Source organism: Galeopterus variegatus, unplaced genomic scaffold (genome assembly GCF_000696425.1).
Source record: "Galeopterus variegatus unplaced genomic scaffold, G_variegatus-3.0.2 Scaffold16, whole genome shotgun sequence".
In the NCBI taxonomy this organism is placed as follows: Eukaryota; Metazoa; Chordata; class Mammalia; order Dermoptera; family Cynocephalidae; genus Galeopterus; species Galeopterus variegatus.
Window position 1 is genome coordinate 87,644 of NW_007726127.1, and position 23,402 is coordinate 111,045.

Sequence of the window (23,402 nt, forward strand, 5' to 3'; positions counted from 1 at the left end):
CCCGCCCGCGCGCCCCTTGGGTCCACCCCCGCACCCTGCTCGCCGGCGCCTGGCTCTCACGATGATGAAGAAAAAGAAGTTTAAGTTTAAGGTGGACTTCGAGCTCGAGGAGCTCTCCTCCGTGCCCTTCGTCAATGGGGTCCTCTTCTGCAAGATGCGGCTGCTGGACGGCGGAAGCTTCACCGCCGAGTCCTCCAGGTAACGCGCCGCCCGCTCCTCCACAGCCGCCGAGGCTGGTCCCCGCCTGCCCCGAGGGGCTTGTTTGATGGGCAGCATCTCTGTCCTTGGCCCATTGGCTTCAGCTGGGCGGTCAGCCTCGTGAGCTCGTCCTTCGCTAGGGACCGGTCTGCAGTCAGCCAGGAATTTATTGATCTGCACAAAGTGCTTTGCAAATGGGTTCATCTGGGCTGGATTTGGCTCCTGCCTTCTGACTCCAGATGGTTCCTGGTGGTTGCTGTTACCTCCCGAATTCTCTAGGAATGGGAGCAATGGCCAGAGGGAGAGGATGGTTCTGGTTTATCTTAAGACATTTTAATTTTTTGTGAAATGCAAAGTGGAATTTGAACTTTTGTTAAAACAAAAGCACAGATAATCCAAACTGCTTGAGTTCCGAGAGTGTCCTCCCTGAACAGAAGCCTGTGCTTAGCCTAACTCCTTCTCCCCTGTAGGCTACACGGGGACTTGGGCGTCCAGCCTGAGGCTGGGGTAGGCCGGGTCAGGCTTGACTTGAGTCAAGTGTTCCTGGCACACGAGGCAGCAGTCTGTGCCTCATCACACAGCTGCGACTCCAGTGAGGCGCTGGTACTCACTGAATCACTCACCTTGAAGTGGCCGCTTGTGGGTCTCAGTGTGGAGGACTTGGAACCAGAAGGGGAGGCCGGGCCCTGCCGTCATTTTGAAATGAGCCCCCGAGCGCTGCCAAGGAGAGTCAGTAGTTAATGTTTATTTTGCCTTTACGAGTATGTACTGGTCATAGACTTTATTTTTACCCTAAAAATATTGTTTTCCTTTTATCTGTCATTCCATTAATAATGTAAAGGAAATACTGTAATGTCAATGGGTTGTGTAATTGGGGCCAGATAATTGTCTGCTGTAGCAATATTGAAGCCTATGGAAGACAAAATGTCCAGTTGGCTAAACCTAAAGATGTATGAAGCACTATTGATTCCCAAAAAATAGTCCGGCAGGATAGTTTTTAATATTAAACTGTGATGACAAATCTGAATATTCAGCGAATTGATTATGCTACAATCATTTTTAATACGTTTGTAAAAGAACAGTGTAACCTGGAATGGTGCACAATATTTTGTACCAGTTCTTAAGATGGTGAAAAGCCTAAGCGAATTGGTGAATGTCCTGTAGGTGCAAGTGACCAGCTCACCCTGAGGCCTAGACTGTTTGCTGCAGGGTCCCACTCCCCACTTCGGGCAGTTAGACTATGCTCCTGGGCCAGTGGTGACATCTGGTGGTCAGGGCACTTGTCTGCTACCTCCTTTCTCCTCCCTCAGAATGTTGATTTGGCTTACTTCTCACAAGTCAGTCATTCAGTAGTTGCAGGCAATCATTTTATTCAGTGAACGTATTGGCTGGACATTTTAAATATGTTATTTATTTAACAGCAAGCCTATGAGGTAGAGATCCTCATTTTGTGGACAGATAAACTGAGGCTCAGAAAGCATAACCTACTTTCCCAAGGTCCCCACAGCTAGTAAATTCAGTGCCAAGAGTACAATACAATTCTGTCTAACTTCAAACAGGGTGATGCCAGATTAAGGAAAAAATTGTGTGCCATGCTGGAGAGTTTCTGAATAGGGAGCTTCTTAATGGTTTTAACGAGCAAGAGATATAATTTGATTTGTACTCTGAAAGACTTGGAAATGAAAAAGTCAAATACACTGGCTTAAACTTACCCCTTTCTCTTCCAGCTAAAATCTGACTTTAATCAAGATAAATATGGCTAAGAATAGTGCTCTGTATAGCCAAATAAAAAAGCCATATAGCTTTAGAGAAATGATTCATAGTAAGAAATCTGTGCCTTGAGGTTAGGTAGAGATAGTTGATGTTGTAAAGCAAAGGATTTGGAATGAGATGGGTCTAAGCTTAGATCCCATTTCCACAATGGTAAACCTGGATGGGTTATTTGTCCTCTCAAAACTTCCATCTGTAAAACAGAAACAGTCACTGACATATGGGGTTGCTGTGAGGATTTAGTAAGATGATGTACCTAAAACAGCTAACATTGCTTTGGCACCCAGTTGGAATTTAAAGAGGAGGCAAAGAACTTGTCCAAGAAGCACTGTTTGCTTTAGATGTTATATTTAATTCCTTTATCCTGACAAGTATGAAACTGTTAGTTTGAGAAAGACACTTCATTTTACAAGGAAAAAAAGAAAACCTGAAATACCAAAAGAAGTGAATTATTTCAAAATATCATGCCTTTTAATTAGTGGGTGCTAGTCTAGGCAGTGCATCTCTAATTAAATGCTGGATTTTAATTTGAAAAAAAAATCACTTGATATGCCCCTTATTAATCAGATATAGTTAAGACTGTAACATTTCTCCCATAAAAATATGAAATGAGTTACATAGAAAAGAGTTAACACAGCAGGCCCAAGACTGCTGCTCTTAGAAAGGCCTGATTACAAAGTGGGCCTTGGCTGGCATCTGGGAACTTGAATGCTAAACAGATCTATACATGATATAAAACTTTACCTAATTGATAAGAGTGGCTCACTGTGCCTAGACTGTACAAACAGTGTAGTTTATGCTAAACACCTTCTGAGAATCTGGAATTTTGGTCCATGCTAGGCAGAGAGTACCCACATGACTAGCTCTAATAAAAACTTTGGGCACTGAGTCTTTAATGAGTTTTTCTGGCAGACAGCACATGTCACAATTTGATGCTGGAGAAATTGTGTGTGCTGATTCTGTTTTGTATCCTTTTGTTGTAACAAATCTTAGCCATCAGTACAACTGTATGCTTCCTGTGAGCCTTCCTAATGAATCACCAAATCTGGGGGTTGTCTTGGGGACCTACCATGCATAAGCCTATGTAAAATAATACTCATTTTGTTAGAGAAAAGCTGTAAAGATACACAGAAAATTATATGTATGAGTGTATACACACACTCACACACGAGATTACTTCAAAAAGTTTGTGGAAAAAATAGAATTAAAAGACAATAATAGTCTTTCCATGAACTTTTTGAAGACCCCTTGTGTGTATGTACATAGACATTTTACATGACTTTGTACATAGACTTTGTACAAAAATTAAACATGCAGATCATTCATTCATTGTTCACCAAATATTAATTGAGCATTTACCAGTTTCTAGCTATCCGTCAGGGGCTGTGAGAAGTACAACAAATATAAGGGCCCACAAGGGAATTACCTCTGCTTAATGAAATTAGATCATAGGTGTGTAATTACTTGACAGTAGGAGACAGTATGGTTTAGTGCCTAATAAATGGATCAGACAATACATGAAAGTTTTTGAAATTCTAAAGGAAAAGAGTTTATTTATAGCTGTAATGGTTACTAAATACCATATTAGTGTTTCAGTTGAGCGTCTAGGAGGATAAATTTGCACTGATGAGAAAGTGAGGGTGGAAGGACAGCTTAAACAAGTCATTAACAGAAGTTGGTGATAGATCAGCCTGATTGCACAGATTGAATGGAAGCAGAAGATTAGAAAAAGGCTTTAAATACTCTTATAAAGAGTTTGCTTTCCCTTGCTTGTAGGATAAAATTCAATCTAAGATTCTTGATCTGAGTTCTAATGTGATTAAAGTAGTGTTTAAGATGGCTGGTTAGCTGATGCTATTTGGATTCAAATGGGGATAGATTAGATGGGAAGACAAATTAGGAGGCTATTAAAATAACCCAGGCAGGAGCTGATGAGGACCTGAACTCCAAGGTTCAGTGACTGATAGGTGATAATGCTATGACAGATGCCTTGATGCCAGAACAGAAAAAAGAAGTTAGGAAAATTCTTTGTTTTGTTTTGTTTGAGGGGAATATTGTCTGTGGAGCTGGAGGATACGAAGAGTTAAGTTGTAGACTTAACATACTACATTTCAGGTGACAGTGAGCCTGATAAACAGTTGGAGACATACTTAGTGTGATATTTGGATTTCTTAGGTTCTAGTCTATTGGAGCCATACAAGACTGCTTATTGAACTTTTCAGTTAGAATTGTCTTGCAGTATTTTGGCCTTTAAAGATTATTATTGAAAATTAATTTTAGAAGGATCCAGTTTCTCCTAACAATATTTGTTCAGTGAAGAGGTTAGAAAAAAATACAAAGACCTAAAGGTATTTATTTGCAATAAATGTTATTAAAATGGTCAGGGTAAATGGTTAGATTTTATATACTATAGTAAAAAAAACATTTGGGAAATACATTGTACAGTAATAATGGTCTACTCAACTGAAGCCCAATTGTTGCCTAATAAAATATTTTTGAATATTTTCAAAAAGACCAAACATTATTTAAATCTTTTCAGAGCTCTTCTTTTGTAAAAGAAATTAAATCGCTTTTGAGGTTTATTAAGACTGTCAGAACAGATTTAATGCTGGTCTGCTTAAGTAAAGGGATAATAAGAAGAAAATTTTTGTATGTTTTTTAGGATTCCCCAGTTTGCCTTATTTTGTTCATCTTTTTTTATGCTGACAGCTAAATACTTTTCTAAGTTTCACAGGAACTTCTGGCAAAAACACATGTGAATTCGATGAGTGTCCAGGAAGCTAATTGAGCACATCTGTGTATTGGATCTTTGTAAACAAGCGGAAAGGATTTCACATCTTTTTTGGCCCAAGTGCCTCTTACTTTTTCAATATTTTTTAGTTCACTGCACATTGTGTGCTTCTTTTTAGTAACTTTTTCCTTATCTCAAAACTAATATAGATTCATATGGAAAATTTAGAAATTAAAAAAGCAAAAAAGTAAAAACAAAAATTACCCATAAATGAACCACCCAGAGATAATCACTATTATTAATATTTGGTGTATAATGTAGGAGCCTTTATTGATCCACACACATATACACCCACCCTCACCCACACAATTGTCACATCTTTTTTTATTTTTATTTTTTTTGTTTGTTTGTTTTTGTCCTTTTTGTGACCGGCTGCACCGCGCTCAGCCAGTGAGTGCATCGCACCGGCCATCCCTATATAGGATCCGAACCTGCGGCGGGAGCACCACTGCACTCCCAGCATCGCACTCTCCCGAGTGCGCCACGGGCTTGGCCCATCACATCTTTTTTAAACCAAAATGAGACCATACTTTTTTCACTTAATGTATCTTCCCATGTCATTAAATTTTCAACTACAAAATTATTTTTAATAGATGCATATCATTCTATTGTATGGATCTCCATGATTTATTGGAGTAGTCTTTCTTCTTTCTTCTTAATTAATACTTTTATAAATAAACTACAAGAAGTATCCTAATAACCAAATTTGGTACATATCCATTAATATTTATTTGGAATTAACACTTAAATTGAATTACTGAGTCATAGGGCATGCAGATTTTTAAGGCTTTTGATATATATTACCAACTTGTCCTCAGTGCATTAAATTGATTTTTAAGATGAAAAATCACTAATAAGAAGCATATATCTACAACTAGTATTAGAAAAGGCTGTTTGATCATATGGCACAGAATTCTTTATGCCCTGGATCCAGCAATCCAAAGGAATTGAAATCAGTATGTCAAGAAATATCTGCACTCTCATGTTAACTGCAGCGTTATTCACAATAGCCAAGATATTGAAACAACTTAAATGTCCATTAACAGATGAATGAATAAAGAAAATGTGGCATATACAATGTGGCATACTAATTAGCCTTACCAAAGAAGGAAATCCTGTCATTTGCCATGACGTGGATGAACATGGAGGACATTATGCTAAGTGAAATAAGCCAGGCACAGAAAGGAAAATATTGCATGATCTCACTTATACATGGAATATGAAAAAGGCTAACTCATAGAAGCAGAGAATAGAATGTTGGTTGCCAGGGGCTAGGGTGGGGGGATGGGGAAATGTTGGTCAAAGGGTGCAAAATTTCAGTTAGGATGAATAAGTTCAAGAGATCTATTGTACAGCATGGTGACTATAATTAATAATAATGTATGTTTGAAAATTGCTAAAAGAATAGATTGTAAATGTTCTAACAACATATAATAAATGTGTGAGTTGATGGATATGTTAATTAGCTTGATTTAACCATCACAATGTATACATATATCAAAATACCACATTTACATCATAAATATATATGATTTCCATTTTTCAACTATACCTTAATATAAATTAAACAAATATAAATAAAAAATAAAAAGAATTATTTATACCCTGACCAGGAATGGGATCATCAATTTACCTTATTATAATAGCTGTAATAATAGTAGCTAACATTTATTTGAGCACTTTCCCAATGCACCAGGAGCTTTTCTAAGCCTTTACATTTAATCCTTAAAATAATCCTATGAGAAAGGTTACATCATTATTACATCAATACTATTGCTATAGCCATTGTTATTACTGTTATTACTCTCATTCAGAAGCACTAAGAGATGGTAAAAGTTACTTCACTAGTAAGTGGTGGATCAAGGAGGCATTCTGTCTCCAAGAACGGCTCTTAAATACTAAACTCTACTGCCTCTCAGGCTTTATGTTTTATGCTTTCTCATTTTTATGTTTTAGAAAAATAGTAGATAAATATATATAGTATGACTTTTTCTGAATATCAGTCTCAGAAAACTGGTTCCAATGTGACACCACTAAACAGGTTACTAGACCTGGCCCCTTTAGATTTGCCCCAAGACATTGTGTATGAAAGATAAGAAACATAGTACTCACACATATATATTTTTCCCCAAAGATATAGGTTTCCAGTACTAAGTCTGCAAAATTCAATCTCATTACTGGATAGTGATATCTTGTAAAAATATTATTTATGTCGGGCCAGCCTGGTGGCACACTCGGTAGAGTGCGGCGCTTGGGAGCGCGGCGGCGCTCCCGCCGAGGGTTCGGATCCCATATAGAGACCGGTCTGCTCACTGGTTGAGCGCAGTGCGGGCGCGACACCGAGGGTTGTGATCCCGTTGCCGGTCGCGGTGCGGGCGCGACACTGAGGGTTGCAATCCCGTTACCGGTCACGAAAAAAGACAAAAAGGAAAAAATATATATATATTATTAATGTCATTTTATATCAGTAAGTTAATATTCACCGTTGTATCACTAAGCCTTGCACAGTAGGCATTTTATAAATACTTATTGAAAGAATGCAGATAGTTTGGAGAAAGGACCTGTGTAACTTTGCTAAGGATGACAAATACATAGAGATCCCCAAATTAAATATATGAGAAATTGATATGGAGAAGTATTGCTGTTCTGTGTACATAGCTTATAACGAATTATGTTCAGTTTAGAGTGTTGACCTTTGAGGCACATTATCAAATAGAGATCCAGGGAGGACACTGGGATTTTGAGGAATCTTGAATTATGTTAGTAACAGGGGACTGGGGTTAGTGTCAAGAGAGAAAATGATTGTCTTCAAATGCTAAAAAATGAACTTGTATATATGTATATTTTATGCTCCTGGTCTTATTTCTTATAAAACCCCTTTAATAGAATTGGAAAACCATTGTTATCTCCTGTTGGGTTAGGATATATGTCAGATGCTGTAACACAGATATTTTTTAAAAGTAACAGATGGATTAAACAAGATAGAAGTTTATTTCTCTCTCATATAAAGTCCAAGCTAGTATGGTAGCTTTGCCCTGTCAAGTGTTCAGGGGGCTGGACTCTTTTAATCTTGTTGCTCTCAGGGTATTGTTATCATTCACAAGGACTACTTGGCTCACCCCACATCCGAATTCCAGTCATTGGGAAGGAGGAAAGGGGAAGGGGAGGTCTCTTCTGCTCACAGTCCTTTGACCAGAACTTAAGCATAGTGCCATATCCAGCCACAAGGAAGGTTGAGAAATATAGTCTTTGCTGGGTATCCATTTTTTTTTTTTTAGCAAAAATTCAGTTATAATAAAAGGAAGGGGAGGACAGATATGAGGGGACAATTAGCCTCCGTCATATCTCTGGGTTAGAGATGAGAAAGTTGATCCTCAGAAAATAATTTGTTCAAGGTCACACATCAGGTAAATGAAAATGAAAGATATTTGAAAAACTGTTTCATGAAGAGGGAGTAGACTTATGCTGGGTGCATCGGAGAACAGAAATAAGACCAGTAAGGGATATGTTAAAGAAGGCATATTTCTATTCAGTATAATATTAGAAGAAATAATTTCTAACATTTAGAATAGTACGATAATGAATAGGCTACCTCAGTACAACTAGTTGAATGACCTTGTCCATTTGTCAGGAATGTTATTCTTCGTTAGGAGGATAGGTCACCTCGGTGATTCTTAAGGCCCTTTCTAATTCCAAGATTCTATGATTAAGCTTTCAATTTTATTTCCTAATACTACTCTTCCTAAACCTTCCATTCTAGCCAGGACTGGTCAGCTTATATTAGCCAAATGCGTGTGCATTTCTGTCTTGTTGGTATCCTCTCCTTTTCCCAACTCTTCTTCATTCTTCTTTTAGTTGATCCAAATTTCAACCATTGTTAAATATCTACATCAAATGTCTCATCAGTTTTATACCTACACCTGTCCCAACCTACAGTCCACCCACTGATTCTCTCCAACACTTACTATACATACTATGTCTTTAATAAATGTTGGTTATTTGTTGAATGAATGAAAACTTTCCTCACCATGCCACTATGATTTCACCTCTCACTCAATTCTTACAGTACTTGTTTCCACCAGTCATTTCGCAACTTCACACCAAATTTGTTCTTTTAATTACCTTCATGAAAAATTACCATACAGAGTAAAATTTGCAGTAATAAAAATAAGTAAAAGAAAAGGTAGAAAGGAGGAAGTGTTTGAGTGGGTTTTGTTTTGTTTTGCTTTTTTGGTGGGTGGTGGTCAGGGGAAGAGTCATGGAAGAGCAAGGTTTTTAAAGAGGTCTAGCTGGAGGAGGAAATGGAATGATAGTAGGAACAGTCTACATAGCAGCATAAAACAGCATGGTGTGTTGAGAGCGCTATGATTAAAGTGTTGTATTGCTGCTGCTGAATAAAGAGAGCACAGAGAGTGTCATTTGAAGGAGTCTAGATTTGCTTCTGTCCTGTCATCTAGGGAGCCAAAATCAGGGGAGTGACTGACTTATGCAAAGTTGATAGATAGGTTGCTTAGGGTGGAATTGAAGAGGATTTTCATCTGACAGATGACCTTAGCTTTCTCAGTAGCAACCAAGAAATATGGAATGAGGGATAGGAAGATAATGATAAAAGATCAGAAAAGCTTCCACAAGGAATGGGAAAAGAAGCTGACCAAAAACAAGTCCAAAAGGGCCAACTGAAATTTAAAACATGAATTTTAATGATGGTAGGTATGCATGTTCATGCAGTTTTCTCCAGCAGTGCTTGTAGATTATGTATAGGAGAAAGTGGGTGGTAGGACTGATTCAGGTTTAGAAGTTTATAGGTATGTGGAAAGGCCAAAGAGGCAAGGGAATTAAAAGTGTTGGTGAGAAAAGAATTTAAGGAATCAGTCATGGGGCCCAGATTTCGTAAGGAGGGAAACCAGGCCAGGAAGATAAATCAGGAAAATATAGAATTGTTGGAGTATGAAGGCCTCAGTGATGTCAAAGGAAGGTATGTATGGAAGGAATAATGCAGTGACAGAGTTGGGGTTGGGGGTAAGGGTTGTGCTCAGAGAGTGGGATATTAGAGCTTGACATTATTTCAGTAGAGCAATTGCTGATATGGAGTAAATATTGGTGTAGGACAAAGAACTCTGAGTCAGGTAAGTTATTTGCGTGGTCTTAAAATAGCTAATATGTTTGCAGGTGTTGGGGTGAAGAGAGAAAGATTGTAAAACAGGTACCTCACTGTGATATCAACTGGAAGAGGAAGAGTGTGACATTGCCAGATATCATGTGCCTGAAGCTTTTAAACCTTAAGCTTGAAAGTAGAAGAGTTACAGCCTACAAGTGGCAATGAGGAGTTAGGAAAGTGCTGGTGCTGCCTCCTGGGCCTGTGGACAATGGGAATGGAGAGTAAATATCACCTACCCTGCAAAGGTACAATATAAGTAGTGTCCTCATGAGATAGCCAGGTTTCGCTTAGGCAATGAATGAAGAGATGAGAATGTAAGAGTTTGTTTAACCCTAGAACAAGAGTTTCAGGTAATATGGTAGAATGAGTTGGGAAAGAGAACAGCAGAAGTAGAATGAATCAGAGTGTGGAAGAATAGAACAGTAGGATAGAGCAGATTGGGGATTTAGGGAGAATGGGTGGCCAGGACTTTCATTTTAGTCTTTTCCTGTGGATTACAGGGATGAAAGGCATAGAAAGAACAGACTGGCCTTAAGATTCCCAATATAGATATGAAGTGATTTAGCATCATATCTAAGGTGCAGGTGTTAAAAGACAGTTCTCTAGCCGCTGCTTCTAGGAGTGCATGAATGAGGTCATGTTAGAGGTCTTGCCATCCACTTCCTAGGAGGTCTCGCCTCCTTTATTGTGTATCTGTCTTTTTCTCTCTGTCTCACACCCCTCTACCTACAAATTTAATCTTCTTACTCACCAATCTTTAACTCTCATTTCAGAGAATGAAATATTCTTCCTCCCGTTTCTTGCTGTTTCCCTGTATCTTTTTAATTTTATCATTTACTTGTACATATTTGTGGGGTACAGTGTGTTGTTTCAATATGTGCATGTACTGCACAATGATTCACTTGGAGTTGATGGCATACATTTCCCTGTATCTTTTATCCCATCTCCATCTAACTTCCCTCCCCTTCTCTTTCTATACAGCTCTGATCCAAACTTCATGAAAAATTAATCTACATATCCTGTCTCTTAAGCATTCCTCCTCTTCCCCAAACCTTTTTCCTCCAACTTCTACCCTACCACTTTACTGAAACTGCCTTTGCTAACATCATCAGTCATCTGTAATTGCCATATCTAGTCAATATTTTCTCATTTGTACCTTTGTGCTCTATTCAAAATGGTGCGATAATTACCTGTTTCTTGAAATTTGACCATCTTGGCTTCCATTAACCCTCTTCTCCACTTTAACCTCCCACTTGTGTAATTTCTTGCCTGAATTCTCTGAGGGCACTACTTCTGCCCATCCTTTTTTTTTTTTTTTAATAGACTCTATTTTTAGAATGAAATTGAGTGGAAAGTACAGAGAGTTCCCATATACCCCTGGTCACCACACTTGCACAGCCTCACCCTCCATCCACATCCTTCACCAGAGTGGTACATTTGTTGCAGTCGAGAACCTACATTGGACACATCATTATCACCCAAAGTTCATAGTTTGCATTAGGTTCGCTCTTGGTGTTATATGTTCTACGGGTTTTGACAAATGTATAATGACATGTGTCTACCACTGTAGTGTCATACAGAATATTTTCACTGCCCTAAAAATCCTCTGTACTCCACCTATTCATTCCTCTAACCCCTGATCTTTTTACTGTCTCTGTAGTTTTACCTTTTCCAGAATGTCATATATTTGGAATCATTCAGTATGTAGCCCTTTCAGATTGGTTTCTTTCTCTTAGTATTATGCGCTTAAGTCCCTCATGTTTTTTCATGACTTCATAGCTGACTTCTTTTTAGCACTGAATAATATCTCATTGTCTGGATGTACCACAGTTTATCCATTCACCTACCACTCACCAGGATATCTTGGTTGCTTCCAAGTTTGGGTAATTATGAATAAAGCTACTCTAAACATCCGTGTGCAGGTTTTTGTGTGAATCTGAGTTTTCGATTCATTTGGTTAAATAACAGGGAGCACAATTGCTGGAGCATATGGTAAGAGTATTGCCCACCCTTCTTTAAAGCCTGATGTTTCAGAGGATTTATGAGACAAGGAGGGCAATTATTAGTATGCTACTTTACAAATGAATAAATTAAGATCAGGAAAGTTAAATGATTTACCCAAGGTTATGCTAATAATAAGTGATAGAGCGGATCTAAAATTCCGGTTTTCTGCCTACTAGTCCAGGACTTTTTCACTGTTTTATGTGGATTCCTCATTATATAACAGAGAAATAGGGTTTAGATTTCTCACCCAGGGGTCCAAGCCTAAAACTGCTACATAACCCTTAAAAAACAGCAGTAACCTTGTGGCTGGAACTCAGCCAGGAAAGTGCATAGGCTGGAAAAGTAACCACAGTCTTTGTTTAGGGCCTTTAATAGTGATGAGGATATTAGAGTTTCCAATAAATACAAGAATTTTGTTTGTATTTAAAATGTATTAGGCCAGGAGTGAAAAGAAAACCCATGGATGGGAGAAAATATTTGCAAGTCATGTATTTCACATGGGGTTAATATCCAGAATAAGTAAAGGACTCCTACAATTCAATGACAAAAAAAAAAAAAGAAACACATTCAATTTAAAAATGGACAAAGGACTTAAACATATTTCTCCAAAGAAGCTATACAAATGGCCGATAAGCAGAAGAAAAAATTCACATAACTTACCATTAGTGAGCTGCAAACCACAAAGTATTACCTCACACCCTTTAGGATGACTACTATCGAAAAAGCAGAAAATAACAGATGTTGACAAAGATGTGGAGAAATTGGAACCCTTTTGCATTGTTGGTGGAAATGTAAAATGGTGCAGCCACTATGGAATACAGTATGGTGGTCCCTCAAAAAACTTAAAACCATATGATCCAGCAATTCCACTTCTGGTTATATATCCAAAGAATTGAAAGCAGGGACTCAAACAGATATCTGTACACCCATGTTCACAGTAGCATTATTTGCAATAGCTAAAAGGGTAGAAACAACTTAAGTGTCCATCAAAGGATGAATGGATGAAGAAAATGTGACATATACGTACAATGGAATATTATTCAGCCCTAAAAAGGAAGGAAATTCTGACACATGCTACAACATGGATAAACCTTGAGGACATTATGCTAAGTGGAATAAGCCAGTCACAAAAGGACAAATACTGGGTGATTCACTGATTTGAGGTTCCTAGAGTAGTCAGATTCACAGAGACAGAAAGTAGAATGGTGGTAGCCAGGGGCTGGGGGAGAGGGGAAGGGGGAATTGTTTAATAGATACAGAGTTTCAATTTTACAAGATAAAAAGAGTTCTGGAGATTGGGTGCACAGCAATGAGAATGTGTTTAACAGCACTAAACTGTACACTTAAAATTGGTTAAGATGATAAATTTTATGTTATGTGTATTTTACCACAATTTTTTAAATGAATAAATATTTCAGCTCCCCCAAATTTTTATTAGGCCAAGCAAATTATTTACATGTTAGTATATTCAAGTAAAGTAGACTAGTATTAAAACGAAAGTTTTCTCCTTTTTAAACTTCATAATTTAGGAACATTTTACCACAAAATTTCTGCGATTACATTGATGAGTCCATTCAGTCATTCTACCAACTAATATGATTTAGTAAAATACAAACATATGGGCTTATATAGTAGTTAATTTTTATTTAACAGTTTTAGGAAAGTCCCTCTGTCATATAACTGTTTTAACATCTGAGGAATTGCCAGACTGTTTTTCAGAGAGACTGCTGCAGAAAATGCTTTCTTGATGGAGATTTGCTGTTGATCCACTGCTCTTTGAAATGGTTTTTAACGATAAACACAAGTCAAAATGTTATCAGAATCAAATGTCTGACATTCTATTATCCCATTTTCCCCTTACTGGTTAAATCCTATTAATCCTTCAGAGCTTAGTCACATGCCACTGCTTCTAAGGAGTATTACCTAGTTTCTCAGCCAGAATTAATAGCTCCCTTCCTTCTTTGAACTTTCAAAGACTAGTGGGATTTAACCAGTAAGAGGTAACATTTACTATATGACCCAGCAATTCTACTCCGAGGTATATAACCAAGAGAAAAGAAAATATAATGTCCACAAAAACTTGTACAACATTTTCATAGCAGCATTCTTCATAATAGCTAAAAAGTTTAAACAACCCCACTGTCCATCAACTGATGAATGGGTAAATAAAATGTGATGTATCTATAGAATGGAATATTATTCAGCAATAAAAAGAAATGAAGTACCGATATATGCTGCAACATGGGTGACACTTGAAAACATCATACTAAGTAAAGAAGCCAGTCACAAAAGACTACATACTGTATAATTCAACTTACATGAAATGTCTGGAATAAGCAAAATCAAGAGAAACAGAAAGTAGATTAGTGGTTGCCTAGGGCTAAGGAATTGAAGGGAAATGGGAAATGACTGCTAGTAAATATGAGGTTTCTTTTGGAGGTGATCAAAATGTTCTAAAATTTATTGTGTTTCACATACTGAATATATTAAAAACCATTGAATTGGACACTTTAAATGGGTGAATTGTATGGTATGTGAGTTATATCTCAATAAAGCTATTTTTTTTTCCTTTTTGTCTTTTTTCGTGTCTGGCAACAGATCGCAACCCTCAGTGTCGCGCCCATACCGGACCGGGACCGGCAACGGGATCGCAACCCTCGGTGTTGCTCCCACACCTCGCTCAGCCAGTGAGCGGGAACCGGTCTGTATGTGGGATCCGAACCCCCGGCGGGAGTGCCACCGCGCTCCCAAGCGGCGCACTGTAGCAGTGCGCCACCGGGCCGGCCCCAATAAAGCTATTTTTTAAGAGAAGCATTTTCTGATAAAATTCCATTAAGCCAATCTGATTTCTTGGACAAGTTCATTCTTTCGTTTAACAAATACCTGCCAAGTGTCTACTGTGTGCTAGGTACTATTCCAGGCAGTTGAACTATTTATTATTTTTCATTTCAGTTTTTTATATTATGAAACTATTTTCTTTGGTGTTTATTCTTGTGTCTGTACAAAGTGTAAAGATTATATAGTATCTGTTCTAATTTGTATTCATCTGTGATAATCCATATAATGGCTATTATTTTTATTAAATCCAATTTTTCAGTATCAGACTTTACGTATCTAACTTCCGTTAAGAATTCTTAACTATTTGATCATTGCACATGGTATACATGTACTGAAATATAACTCTGTACCCCATGAAATATGTATAATAATTATATTTCAATAAAAAATAATTTTATAAAAGTTTTTTTAAAGATTCCCTTGAATTTGGAGGCAAGGAAAAAAAAGGATTTTCTTTAATTAAAAAATTAGAAGGTATATATAGGGAAAAAAAAGAATTTTTAACTTTTGTGAAAATTTATAGTCAAGAACAAATGTTATCGTGTCATTTTAGCCAGTGAGTTTTATATGTTTATTTTTGCTACCAATAATATTCATTATGGATTGGATAAAAGACAGAATTTCTTTCCTTTTAGCTAACCCAAGAGAATTTTGAGCATTGCCCTCCTGCTCCGTATTAGGGTTTAGGGAGCAAAAATCAGGTTTGAAATGTCCTGCTTTGGGAGGGTAGGAGAGAAACAGACTTGGTAAGCACAGTGCAGAACCATAAAAGTATGCATTGTAGAGAACATGATGTCTAGGGAGGGAGCAGAGCTGAGAATGTTTGGGGGCTGTAGAGAAGGACAAGACTGGAAAGGTGCATTGGGGGCCAGATTTTGGCGGGCCTTGGATTCCTTAATGTGAAGATTGGATTTTATTCTGTAGGCGATATGATCTTAAACACCCCTTTTTTTTCCTAACCCTAAAATTAAAATGAGATCACTAAAGAAAATTTGGAAAATACGTAAAATTACAAAGAAGAAAAATGTTACCCATCAGAGGTGATGACTGTCAACATTTTAGAATATAGCTTTCCAGTTTCATCCAACTCATTTTCATACTGTTGAAACCAAATTACATATACAATTTTTTTATCCTGCCTTTTTTTTTTTTTTTTTTTTTTTTTTTTTTTTTTTAAGCTCCCTTATCCTGCCTTTTTTTAATTGAACATTTTCCATGTCATTAAACACTTTATATGTTATATTAATAGTGCCATACATAATCTGCTTTCATGAATGGAGTGTAAATTAAGTAACACTTCTGATTTGGATGCTCCTGTTGTTTCCAAACTTTCCTGTAAAATTTGTAAAATTTGTAAAATTCTCAAACTTTACTGCTCATACTGAGCTCCTTCCCTTGAACATGTGAATTTAAGTTGTAAGCAAGAGATATGGTATGTGTGGTAGGTGGCTGAGAGTTTTTGTCTGAAACTGAGCAGGATAGTCTGGATTGCAGACCTAGATTTTAAAATAATCCACATGCACAAGATAATAAAGCCAGGGATAGAGTATAGAACAAAACTCAAGAGCCAGAGGATAGAACCTTGGTAGAAAAAGACCTAATTAAGGAAAATAAGACCAAAACATTGGAGAGGAATGTGGTATCACAGAAGCTAACTGAGCAAAGAGCTTTAGAGGCACAAGTGTTCAGTTCAGCCATAGTGTGGAGCAGTGGTGTGGAACGAGCTGTTCTATTTGACAATCGGTATGTCTTTGATGAACTTAGAAGTTTCTTTGGAGTCATAGGAGCAGAAACCAGGTTTCGGGGGTTAGGGCGTGAGCAGGTGGTGAAGCAGCAGAAGCATGGGGTTAACTGTTCTTTCGGAAGGTTTATTAATGAAGAGAAAAGTTGGAATTAGGTAAAAGGGGGAAAACAACAAACAGCAACTTTATGTATTTATTTTTAGGATAGAATCTTGAACATGATTATCGTTGGGGCAGAGGAGTGGTTTAAGAGAAAATAGGGATACAAATATTAAAAACTTGTCGTCACCTCTCTTGCAGGGTGACAGAGATGCAAAGGATTACTCAGAGCCCATGTATACAGAGCAATGAACGGCCAGAAGGGGTTAAACCCAGGGAGAACTCCTTCAAGGGAAGAGAGCCCTAGGAATAGCCCTAAGTCAGGTTTTCTCTCAGTTTTTATTTTACAGGCAAGAAAGTTACAGAAGAAACAGAGGTGTATAATCAGTCACAGTGAAAACATAAACAAACTGGCTAGCAACAGTTCTCATTAAAGCAGGTGCAACTTAAAATAGTTCAATCAGTTTACCATCAAAAGGAGTCATAAAGCTAAACTGTGTGACATACAAAAGAAACAATGAGATAATCACTATGGCAGTGCTTAGTTCCCCAAAAGACTTAAAGAAACACCTGGAGGTAAAATGTGGAACATCCCCCAAACATTAACTAGCAGAGTAACTTTGAAGCTTTTAGCTCACATACTTTCCCATTATTTAGGTTAAGCTGCACTAAGGGCATCTGCCCCCAGAACAATCACTTTTGCTGTGCTTTAATTTTCTTGTCTACATCAAGGACTTCAGTCCTGTAGGAGTTTTCTGGTCTTTTTTAATCTTAGCATTTCTACGTGTTTTACTGAAAAGTTGGGCTATTCCTTAAACTACAGGACTGTGGCCCTGCTAACCTACAGCCTAACCTAAGGACTTTGGTCCTGCTATGTTAATACTAAGGCCCTGTGTTTTATTAATGTCAATATCCTCCACAAAAACTGATGATTAAAAGTCTATCTGCTGCCTTAAAAAAAAATTTTTTTTTCTGTCTTAAAACCTGATTACTGGTTGAAGAAGAAATTCTCAAACTCTTCCTAATTAAATGCTGTTTCCAAGCATTGTGGCTTGGAAACTGGCTTATACCCAAGACTTATTTTATCTTAAAGAAATGAGGAACTACCCATAGGATTGATTTTGGACTATGCATGTTTGCTTTGTTTCATTTAAGTGAGTCATCACTAGCATACCATTAGAATAAACTCATTTTGTGACATTTTCTTTCTATTTAAAGTTTTACATATTTCTTTGTTCACAGACTGCAACCACATTTCCATAGCAGTTTCTGGGAATTCTGTAGTGCTGGTGTCTAAACAATGTTATTAACATTTTTCTTCTATTATTACCTTTTTGAGGCCAGTACATGGTTCCATGAGGTTTTGTATTTTTAAAAGCATTACCTCTGTGTACCATCCTGGGCATTTTGGTCATTCCTTATGGTTAAGGAATTCTTTATGGTTAAGGAATGACTTCCAGAAAGCTTACATGAACATCTTACTTGATCTGTCCTGTGGACATCACTATTTCCTTTATATATAAGGCAGAAAACAGTTTTAGAAATAATAGCCCCAGGAAGGTAGTTAGAAAAGATTATTCATAGTCCTTGCAAAAGAAGGTAATTGGTTCCAAAACTTGGCTTTAGGCTAATTTAATAAAGGATGTATTATAAGCATCCATAAATTACCTCTATAATTTCTATTAATGGAAAGATAAACTTAATCATTAAGCTAGTAATACTGATAATATGCATTTGTAATTATAGGCAACTGAGAACTGTAAACTCTGTCCTTATACTAATAAAGTGTAAGCCTTCCAAAGCAACCAGGAACTCAGTAATAACTGCACTATTAGCACTTATCATTTCCTCATTTGAGAAACAGTAAATTAGTACCAACTGGTTGTTAAGTAAAAATGAATTTGAGAGGTGTTTTTGCTAAGGTAACTTGTTAAAACCTAGCTGCCACATGATTCTCTGCTGGTACTGTATTGCCTTCAAGGAATCACCAATCTAACAATCAAAATAATTAAGCTATTTTATGTATATATTACAATTTCTCTGACTCACCTACCCCGCTTCTTCTGGGGTTTCCTTCTATGTGAGAAGTGGTGTTAGACAAGTCAAGTAATGCAATGTGATGCATAAACTTGAAGTTTATTTACACTGACTGTGATCAGTGCTAGCAGAAGACACCACCGCAGGTCTGTAACACTCAAGAAATACCCTAGCATGTGTGCTTAGTACGGTACAACCTCCTTGTAATTTCACCCTTTCACTGATGCACAGATCCCTCCCGATCTCCTCCCCAGACTTTCCTTCAAAGTATAGCTAGCTAGACTGTGTTGCTGTGCCTTTGATTACAATTTACTCATCAGCATGAGTTTTTATCATTGTAATACCATTATTATAAGAATAACCAAGACAGAGCCGAGCCTTCATCACAGTACAGTTTGTAATACTCCTTGTGCTGTTTTGTCATACTTCAACTGCGTCATTGGCTCATTTTACTCTTCATCTCAATAATGTAAACGTTCTGCAATCTTCTAAGTATTGTCTTGGTGACCTGTACGTATTCTTTTGGAGTCACGGCTTAATATCCCTGTACCAGAAAATCCAATACATTTTCCTCTTCTGACGTTATAGATTTCACTTTTTGATAATTATACTTGTGAAAATACCAAAAGAGGAGTACTTTCATAATACATAGCAAAATTTCATTAAATTCCTATTTCCCTTGCTCTCAATATCTTTCATTTGCAAGACAGCTACTCCAGACATGTATGTAGAAGACACCAGCAGCTTATAGGAATAAGAATCACTTATAAGAATCACAAAAGAATTCAGAAAATGTATCATAGGAGAAGCTTTTGAGTGAAGTCTTTTTTTTTTTTTAAAGATGACCGGTAAGGGGATCTTAACCCTTGACTTGGTGTTGTCAGCACCACGCTCAGGCAGTGAGCGAACCGGCCATCCCTATATGGGATCCGAACCCGTGGCCTTGGTGTTATCAGCACCGCACTCTACCGAGTGAGCCACAGGCCGGCCCTTGAGTGAAGTCTTGAATCATATAATACTTTGTGTTTTACACCGTGCTTTATATGTGTATTATAGCATTTAATTTCCAAACTATTATTTGAAGTAACTTTTATAACTATTTTATAGATTCAGACAATTTATGTTTACCAATCTGTAGCTGACTGTAAGATATTTCTTAAAAGGAAACTTATGCAGAGGAAGGTAATTTTTTCAACATCCATTTAGTGTTCAAATTAAACTTGAATTTAGATTTGCTGAGTCTAAAATTCATTTCCTTTCCTTTATACCATGTGGATAACCTTAGATGGTAGGAAAGGGATAGAAAGCAGTTGGGAGAGCATCCTAAAGGGAGGATACAACATAAAGGCAGACGTGCAGGTGCACAGTGCCACAGTAGGAAATAGTGGATAATTAAGTTTAGTAAGGAGTCGTTGAATCTTAGGTAATCAGTGGAGAATCATAGAGGACCAAATGTGAGAGGCTGGGGCAGATAATGGATGAAAGAAAGGCAGCGAGACCCGGTCTGACGGTTCACCAGAGAAGTTCCGTTTATTTAAAGACTGCGTGTCTATTTACAGAGAGCCACGTTGTGGGACTGGGTAGGAAGTGGATGGGGCGGTAGCTGATTGGACGGGATTGGACAGGGGGGTGTGTCCCGATTTGTGACAGGTTGGATTCTGGCGCCGGCGGGATCGCTTATAGCGGAGAAGAACCCGGAAGGGCACCATATTGCTAGGGAGTGTCTCCCGTCGGGTGCCCATGGGATCCCCACAATGGAGGGTTGAATATATACCTAAAGAGTTTGGTCTTTAATCTACGTACAAGAATTTATATAGTTACAACAAATAAATTCTCTTGTATAAGTTTGACTTTTTTTTAGATTCCACATATGAGTGAGATCAAGCAGTTTTTACTTGGAGGGTACATCAAAAAGTTTATGGAAAAATAGAATTAAAAGATAATACAAATCTTGTCGTGAACTTTTTGAAGTACCCTCATATTTGTGTTTTGGTCCCTGGGTTATTTCACTTAGCATAATGTCCTCCACGTTTACCCATGTTGTAGCAAATGGCAGGATTTCCTTCTTTTCTAAGCCGAATAATATTTCATTGTGTGTGTGTATATACATATGTTTTATATGCGTACGCATATGTCATTGTGTGTATATATACAAATATATGCATGTATACACACACATATATACTACATTTTCTTTATCCATTCATCTGTTGATGGATACTTAGGTTGTTTCCATATCTTGGCTATTGTTAATAATGCTGAAATGAACCTGGAGGTGTTCCTTCAATGTACTGATTTCATTTCCTATGGATATATACCCAGAAGTGGGATTGCTGGATCATATTGTGGTTATATTTTTAACTTTTGAGGAACAACCATACTGTTCTTCATAATGGCTGTGCCAGTTTACATTCCCAGAAGCGTACAGTGTTTCTTTCTCTCTATATCCTCATCAACACTTATCTTTTGTCTTTTTGATAATAGCCATTTTAGCTGGTGTAAGATGTTATCTCATTGTGCTTTTGACTTGCATTTCTCTGATGATTAATGACGTTGAGCACCTCTTCATGTACGAGGATACTTCAAAAAGTTCATGGAAAGATTCGTATTATCTTTTAATTCTGTTTTTCCACAAACTTTTTGAAGTACCCTCGTACCTGTTGGCCATTTATCTATCTTTTTTAAATTGTAAACTGACAGTTTATAATTGTATAAACTTATGGGGTAAAAAGTGTGTTATAGTTTATGAATTTAATGTAGAATAATCAAGCTAGTTAACATTTCCGTCATCTCAAATACTTAATATTGTTTTGTGGTGAGAACATGTGGAATTTATTCTCTTACTGTATGTCTTCTTTTCAGAAATGTCTGTTTAGGTCCTTAGCTGTAGTGGATTGAATTATGTCTCCCCCAAACTCACTGAAGCTTGAATTGTGTCCCCCAAGTTTTATGTATTAGAAACTTAGCCCGCACTGTGACTGTTAAGAGGGTGGGAAATGCTATTATGGTAATTGAAAGGTGGGGCCTTGAAGAGATGATTAAATTATAAGACCATGCCATAGTGAATAGATTAAAAATGGTGGTCAGGGGTGTGGTCTTGAAGGCTGTAAAAGAAGACAGAGGAGAGTCTCTCTGTCTGCTCTCTCTGCTTCCACCATCTTGCAATGTGAGACCCCTGGGTCACTGTCGCCACCACCAGATGGACTTTGGACTTCCTAGCCTCAGAATCTGTAAGCAATAAATTTCATTTTCTTTATAAATCACACAGTTTCCAAAAATTAGAAATGAAAAAGGTGATATTACAACCGACCCAAATGAAATACAAGAAATCATCCGAGACTACTATAAACAGCTATACGCCAACAAGTTCGAAAACCTGGAGGAAATGGATAAATTTCTGGACTCACACAAGCTTCCAAAATTAAACCAAGAAGATATAGAAAACTTGAATAGGCCAATAACAATAAAGGAGATTGAAGATGTTATCAAAAAGCTCCCAACAAAGAAAAGCCCAGGACCAGATGGATTCACAGCAGAATTTTACCAAACATTCAAAGAGGAAATGACACCGATTCTTTACAAACTATTCCAAAACATTGAAGCAGAAGCAAAGCTTCCAAACACATTCTACGAAATAAACATCATCCTGATACCCAAACCAGGTAAAGATATAACCAAGAAAGAAAACTACAGGCCAATATCCTTGATGAATATAGATGCAAAAATCCTCAATAAAATATTAGCAAACAGAATACAACAACACATATGCAAGATCATTCACCACGATCAAGTGGGATTCATCCCAGGGAAGCAAGGTTGGTTCAACATACGCAAATCAATAAATGTGATCCACCATATTAACAAAATCAAACACAAGGACCATATGATCATCTCTATTGACGCCGAAAAAGCATTTGATAAAATCCAACACTCATTCATGACAAAGACCCTTTATAAATTAGGTATAGACGGAAAATATCTCAACATAATTAAAGCCATATACAATAAACCCACGGCCAATATCATCCTGAATGGGGAAAAACTAAAAGCTTTTCCTTTAAAAACAGGAACCAGACAAGGATGCCCACTCTCACCACTCCTATTCAACACAGTATTGGAAGTATTAGCCAGAGCAATCAGAAAAGAGAAGGAAATAAAGGGCATCCAGATTGGAAAAGATGAAGTCAAACTGTCCCTGTTTGCAGACGATATGATCCTATATATCGAACAGCCCAAATCATCTACAAAAAAACTCTTAGAAGTGATAAATGAGTTCAGCACAGTAGCAGGATACAAAATCAACACACAAAAATCAGTAGCATTTCTATTCACCAATAGTGAACAAGCAGAAAGAGAAATCAAGAAAGCCTGCCCATTCACAATAGCCACCAAAAAAATAAAATACCTAGGAACTGAACTAACTAAGGATGTGAAAAATCTCTATAACGAGAACTACAAACCACTCCTGAGAGAAATTAGAGAGGATACAAAAAGATGGAAAGACATCCCATGCTCCTGGATTGGAAGAATCAATATAGTGAAAATGACTATACTACCCAAAGTAATATACAAATTCAATGCAATCCCCATCAAAATTCCAATGACATTTCTCTCAGAAATGGAAAGAACTATACAGTCATTTATCTGGAATAACAAAAGACCAAAAAAAAAAAAAAAAAATAAATAAATAAATCACACAGTTTCAATATTTTGTTATAAGCAACAGAAACAGACTAATATATTAGCCCATTTTTTAACCAGGTTA

At 37.3% G+C, this 23,402-nt stretch overlaps 1 protein-coding gene across 1 annotated transcript in view; it reads left to right on the plus strand.

Moving 5' to 3' along the window:
• Positions 1–47: 47 nt before the first annotated feature.
• The window catches only part of FAM102B (family with sequence similarity 102, member B), a 68,594-nt gene continuing 45,239 nt past the window's right edge, over positions 48–23,402 (plus strand). The window contains exon 1 of the mRNA XM_008566230.1: positions 48–198. Coding sequence (XP_008564452.1) covers positions 62–198 — 137 coding nt within the window. The 5' untranslated portion in view covers positions 48–61. The remainder of the gene's footprint in view (positions 199–23,402) is intronic.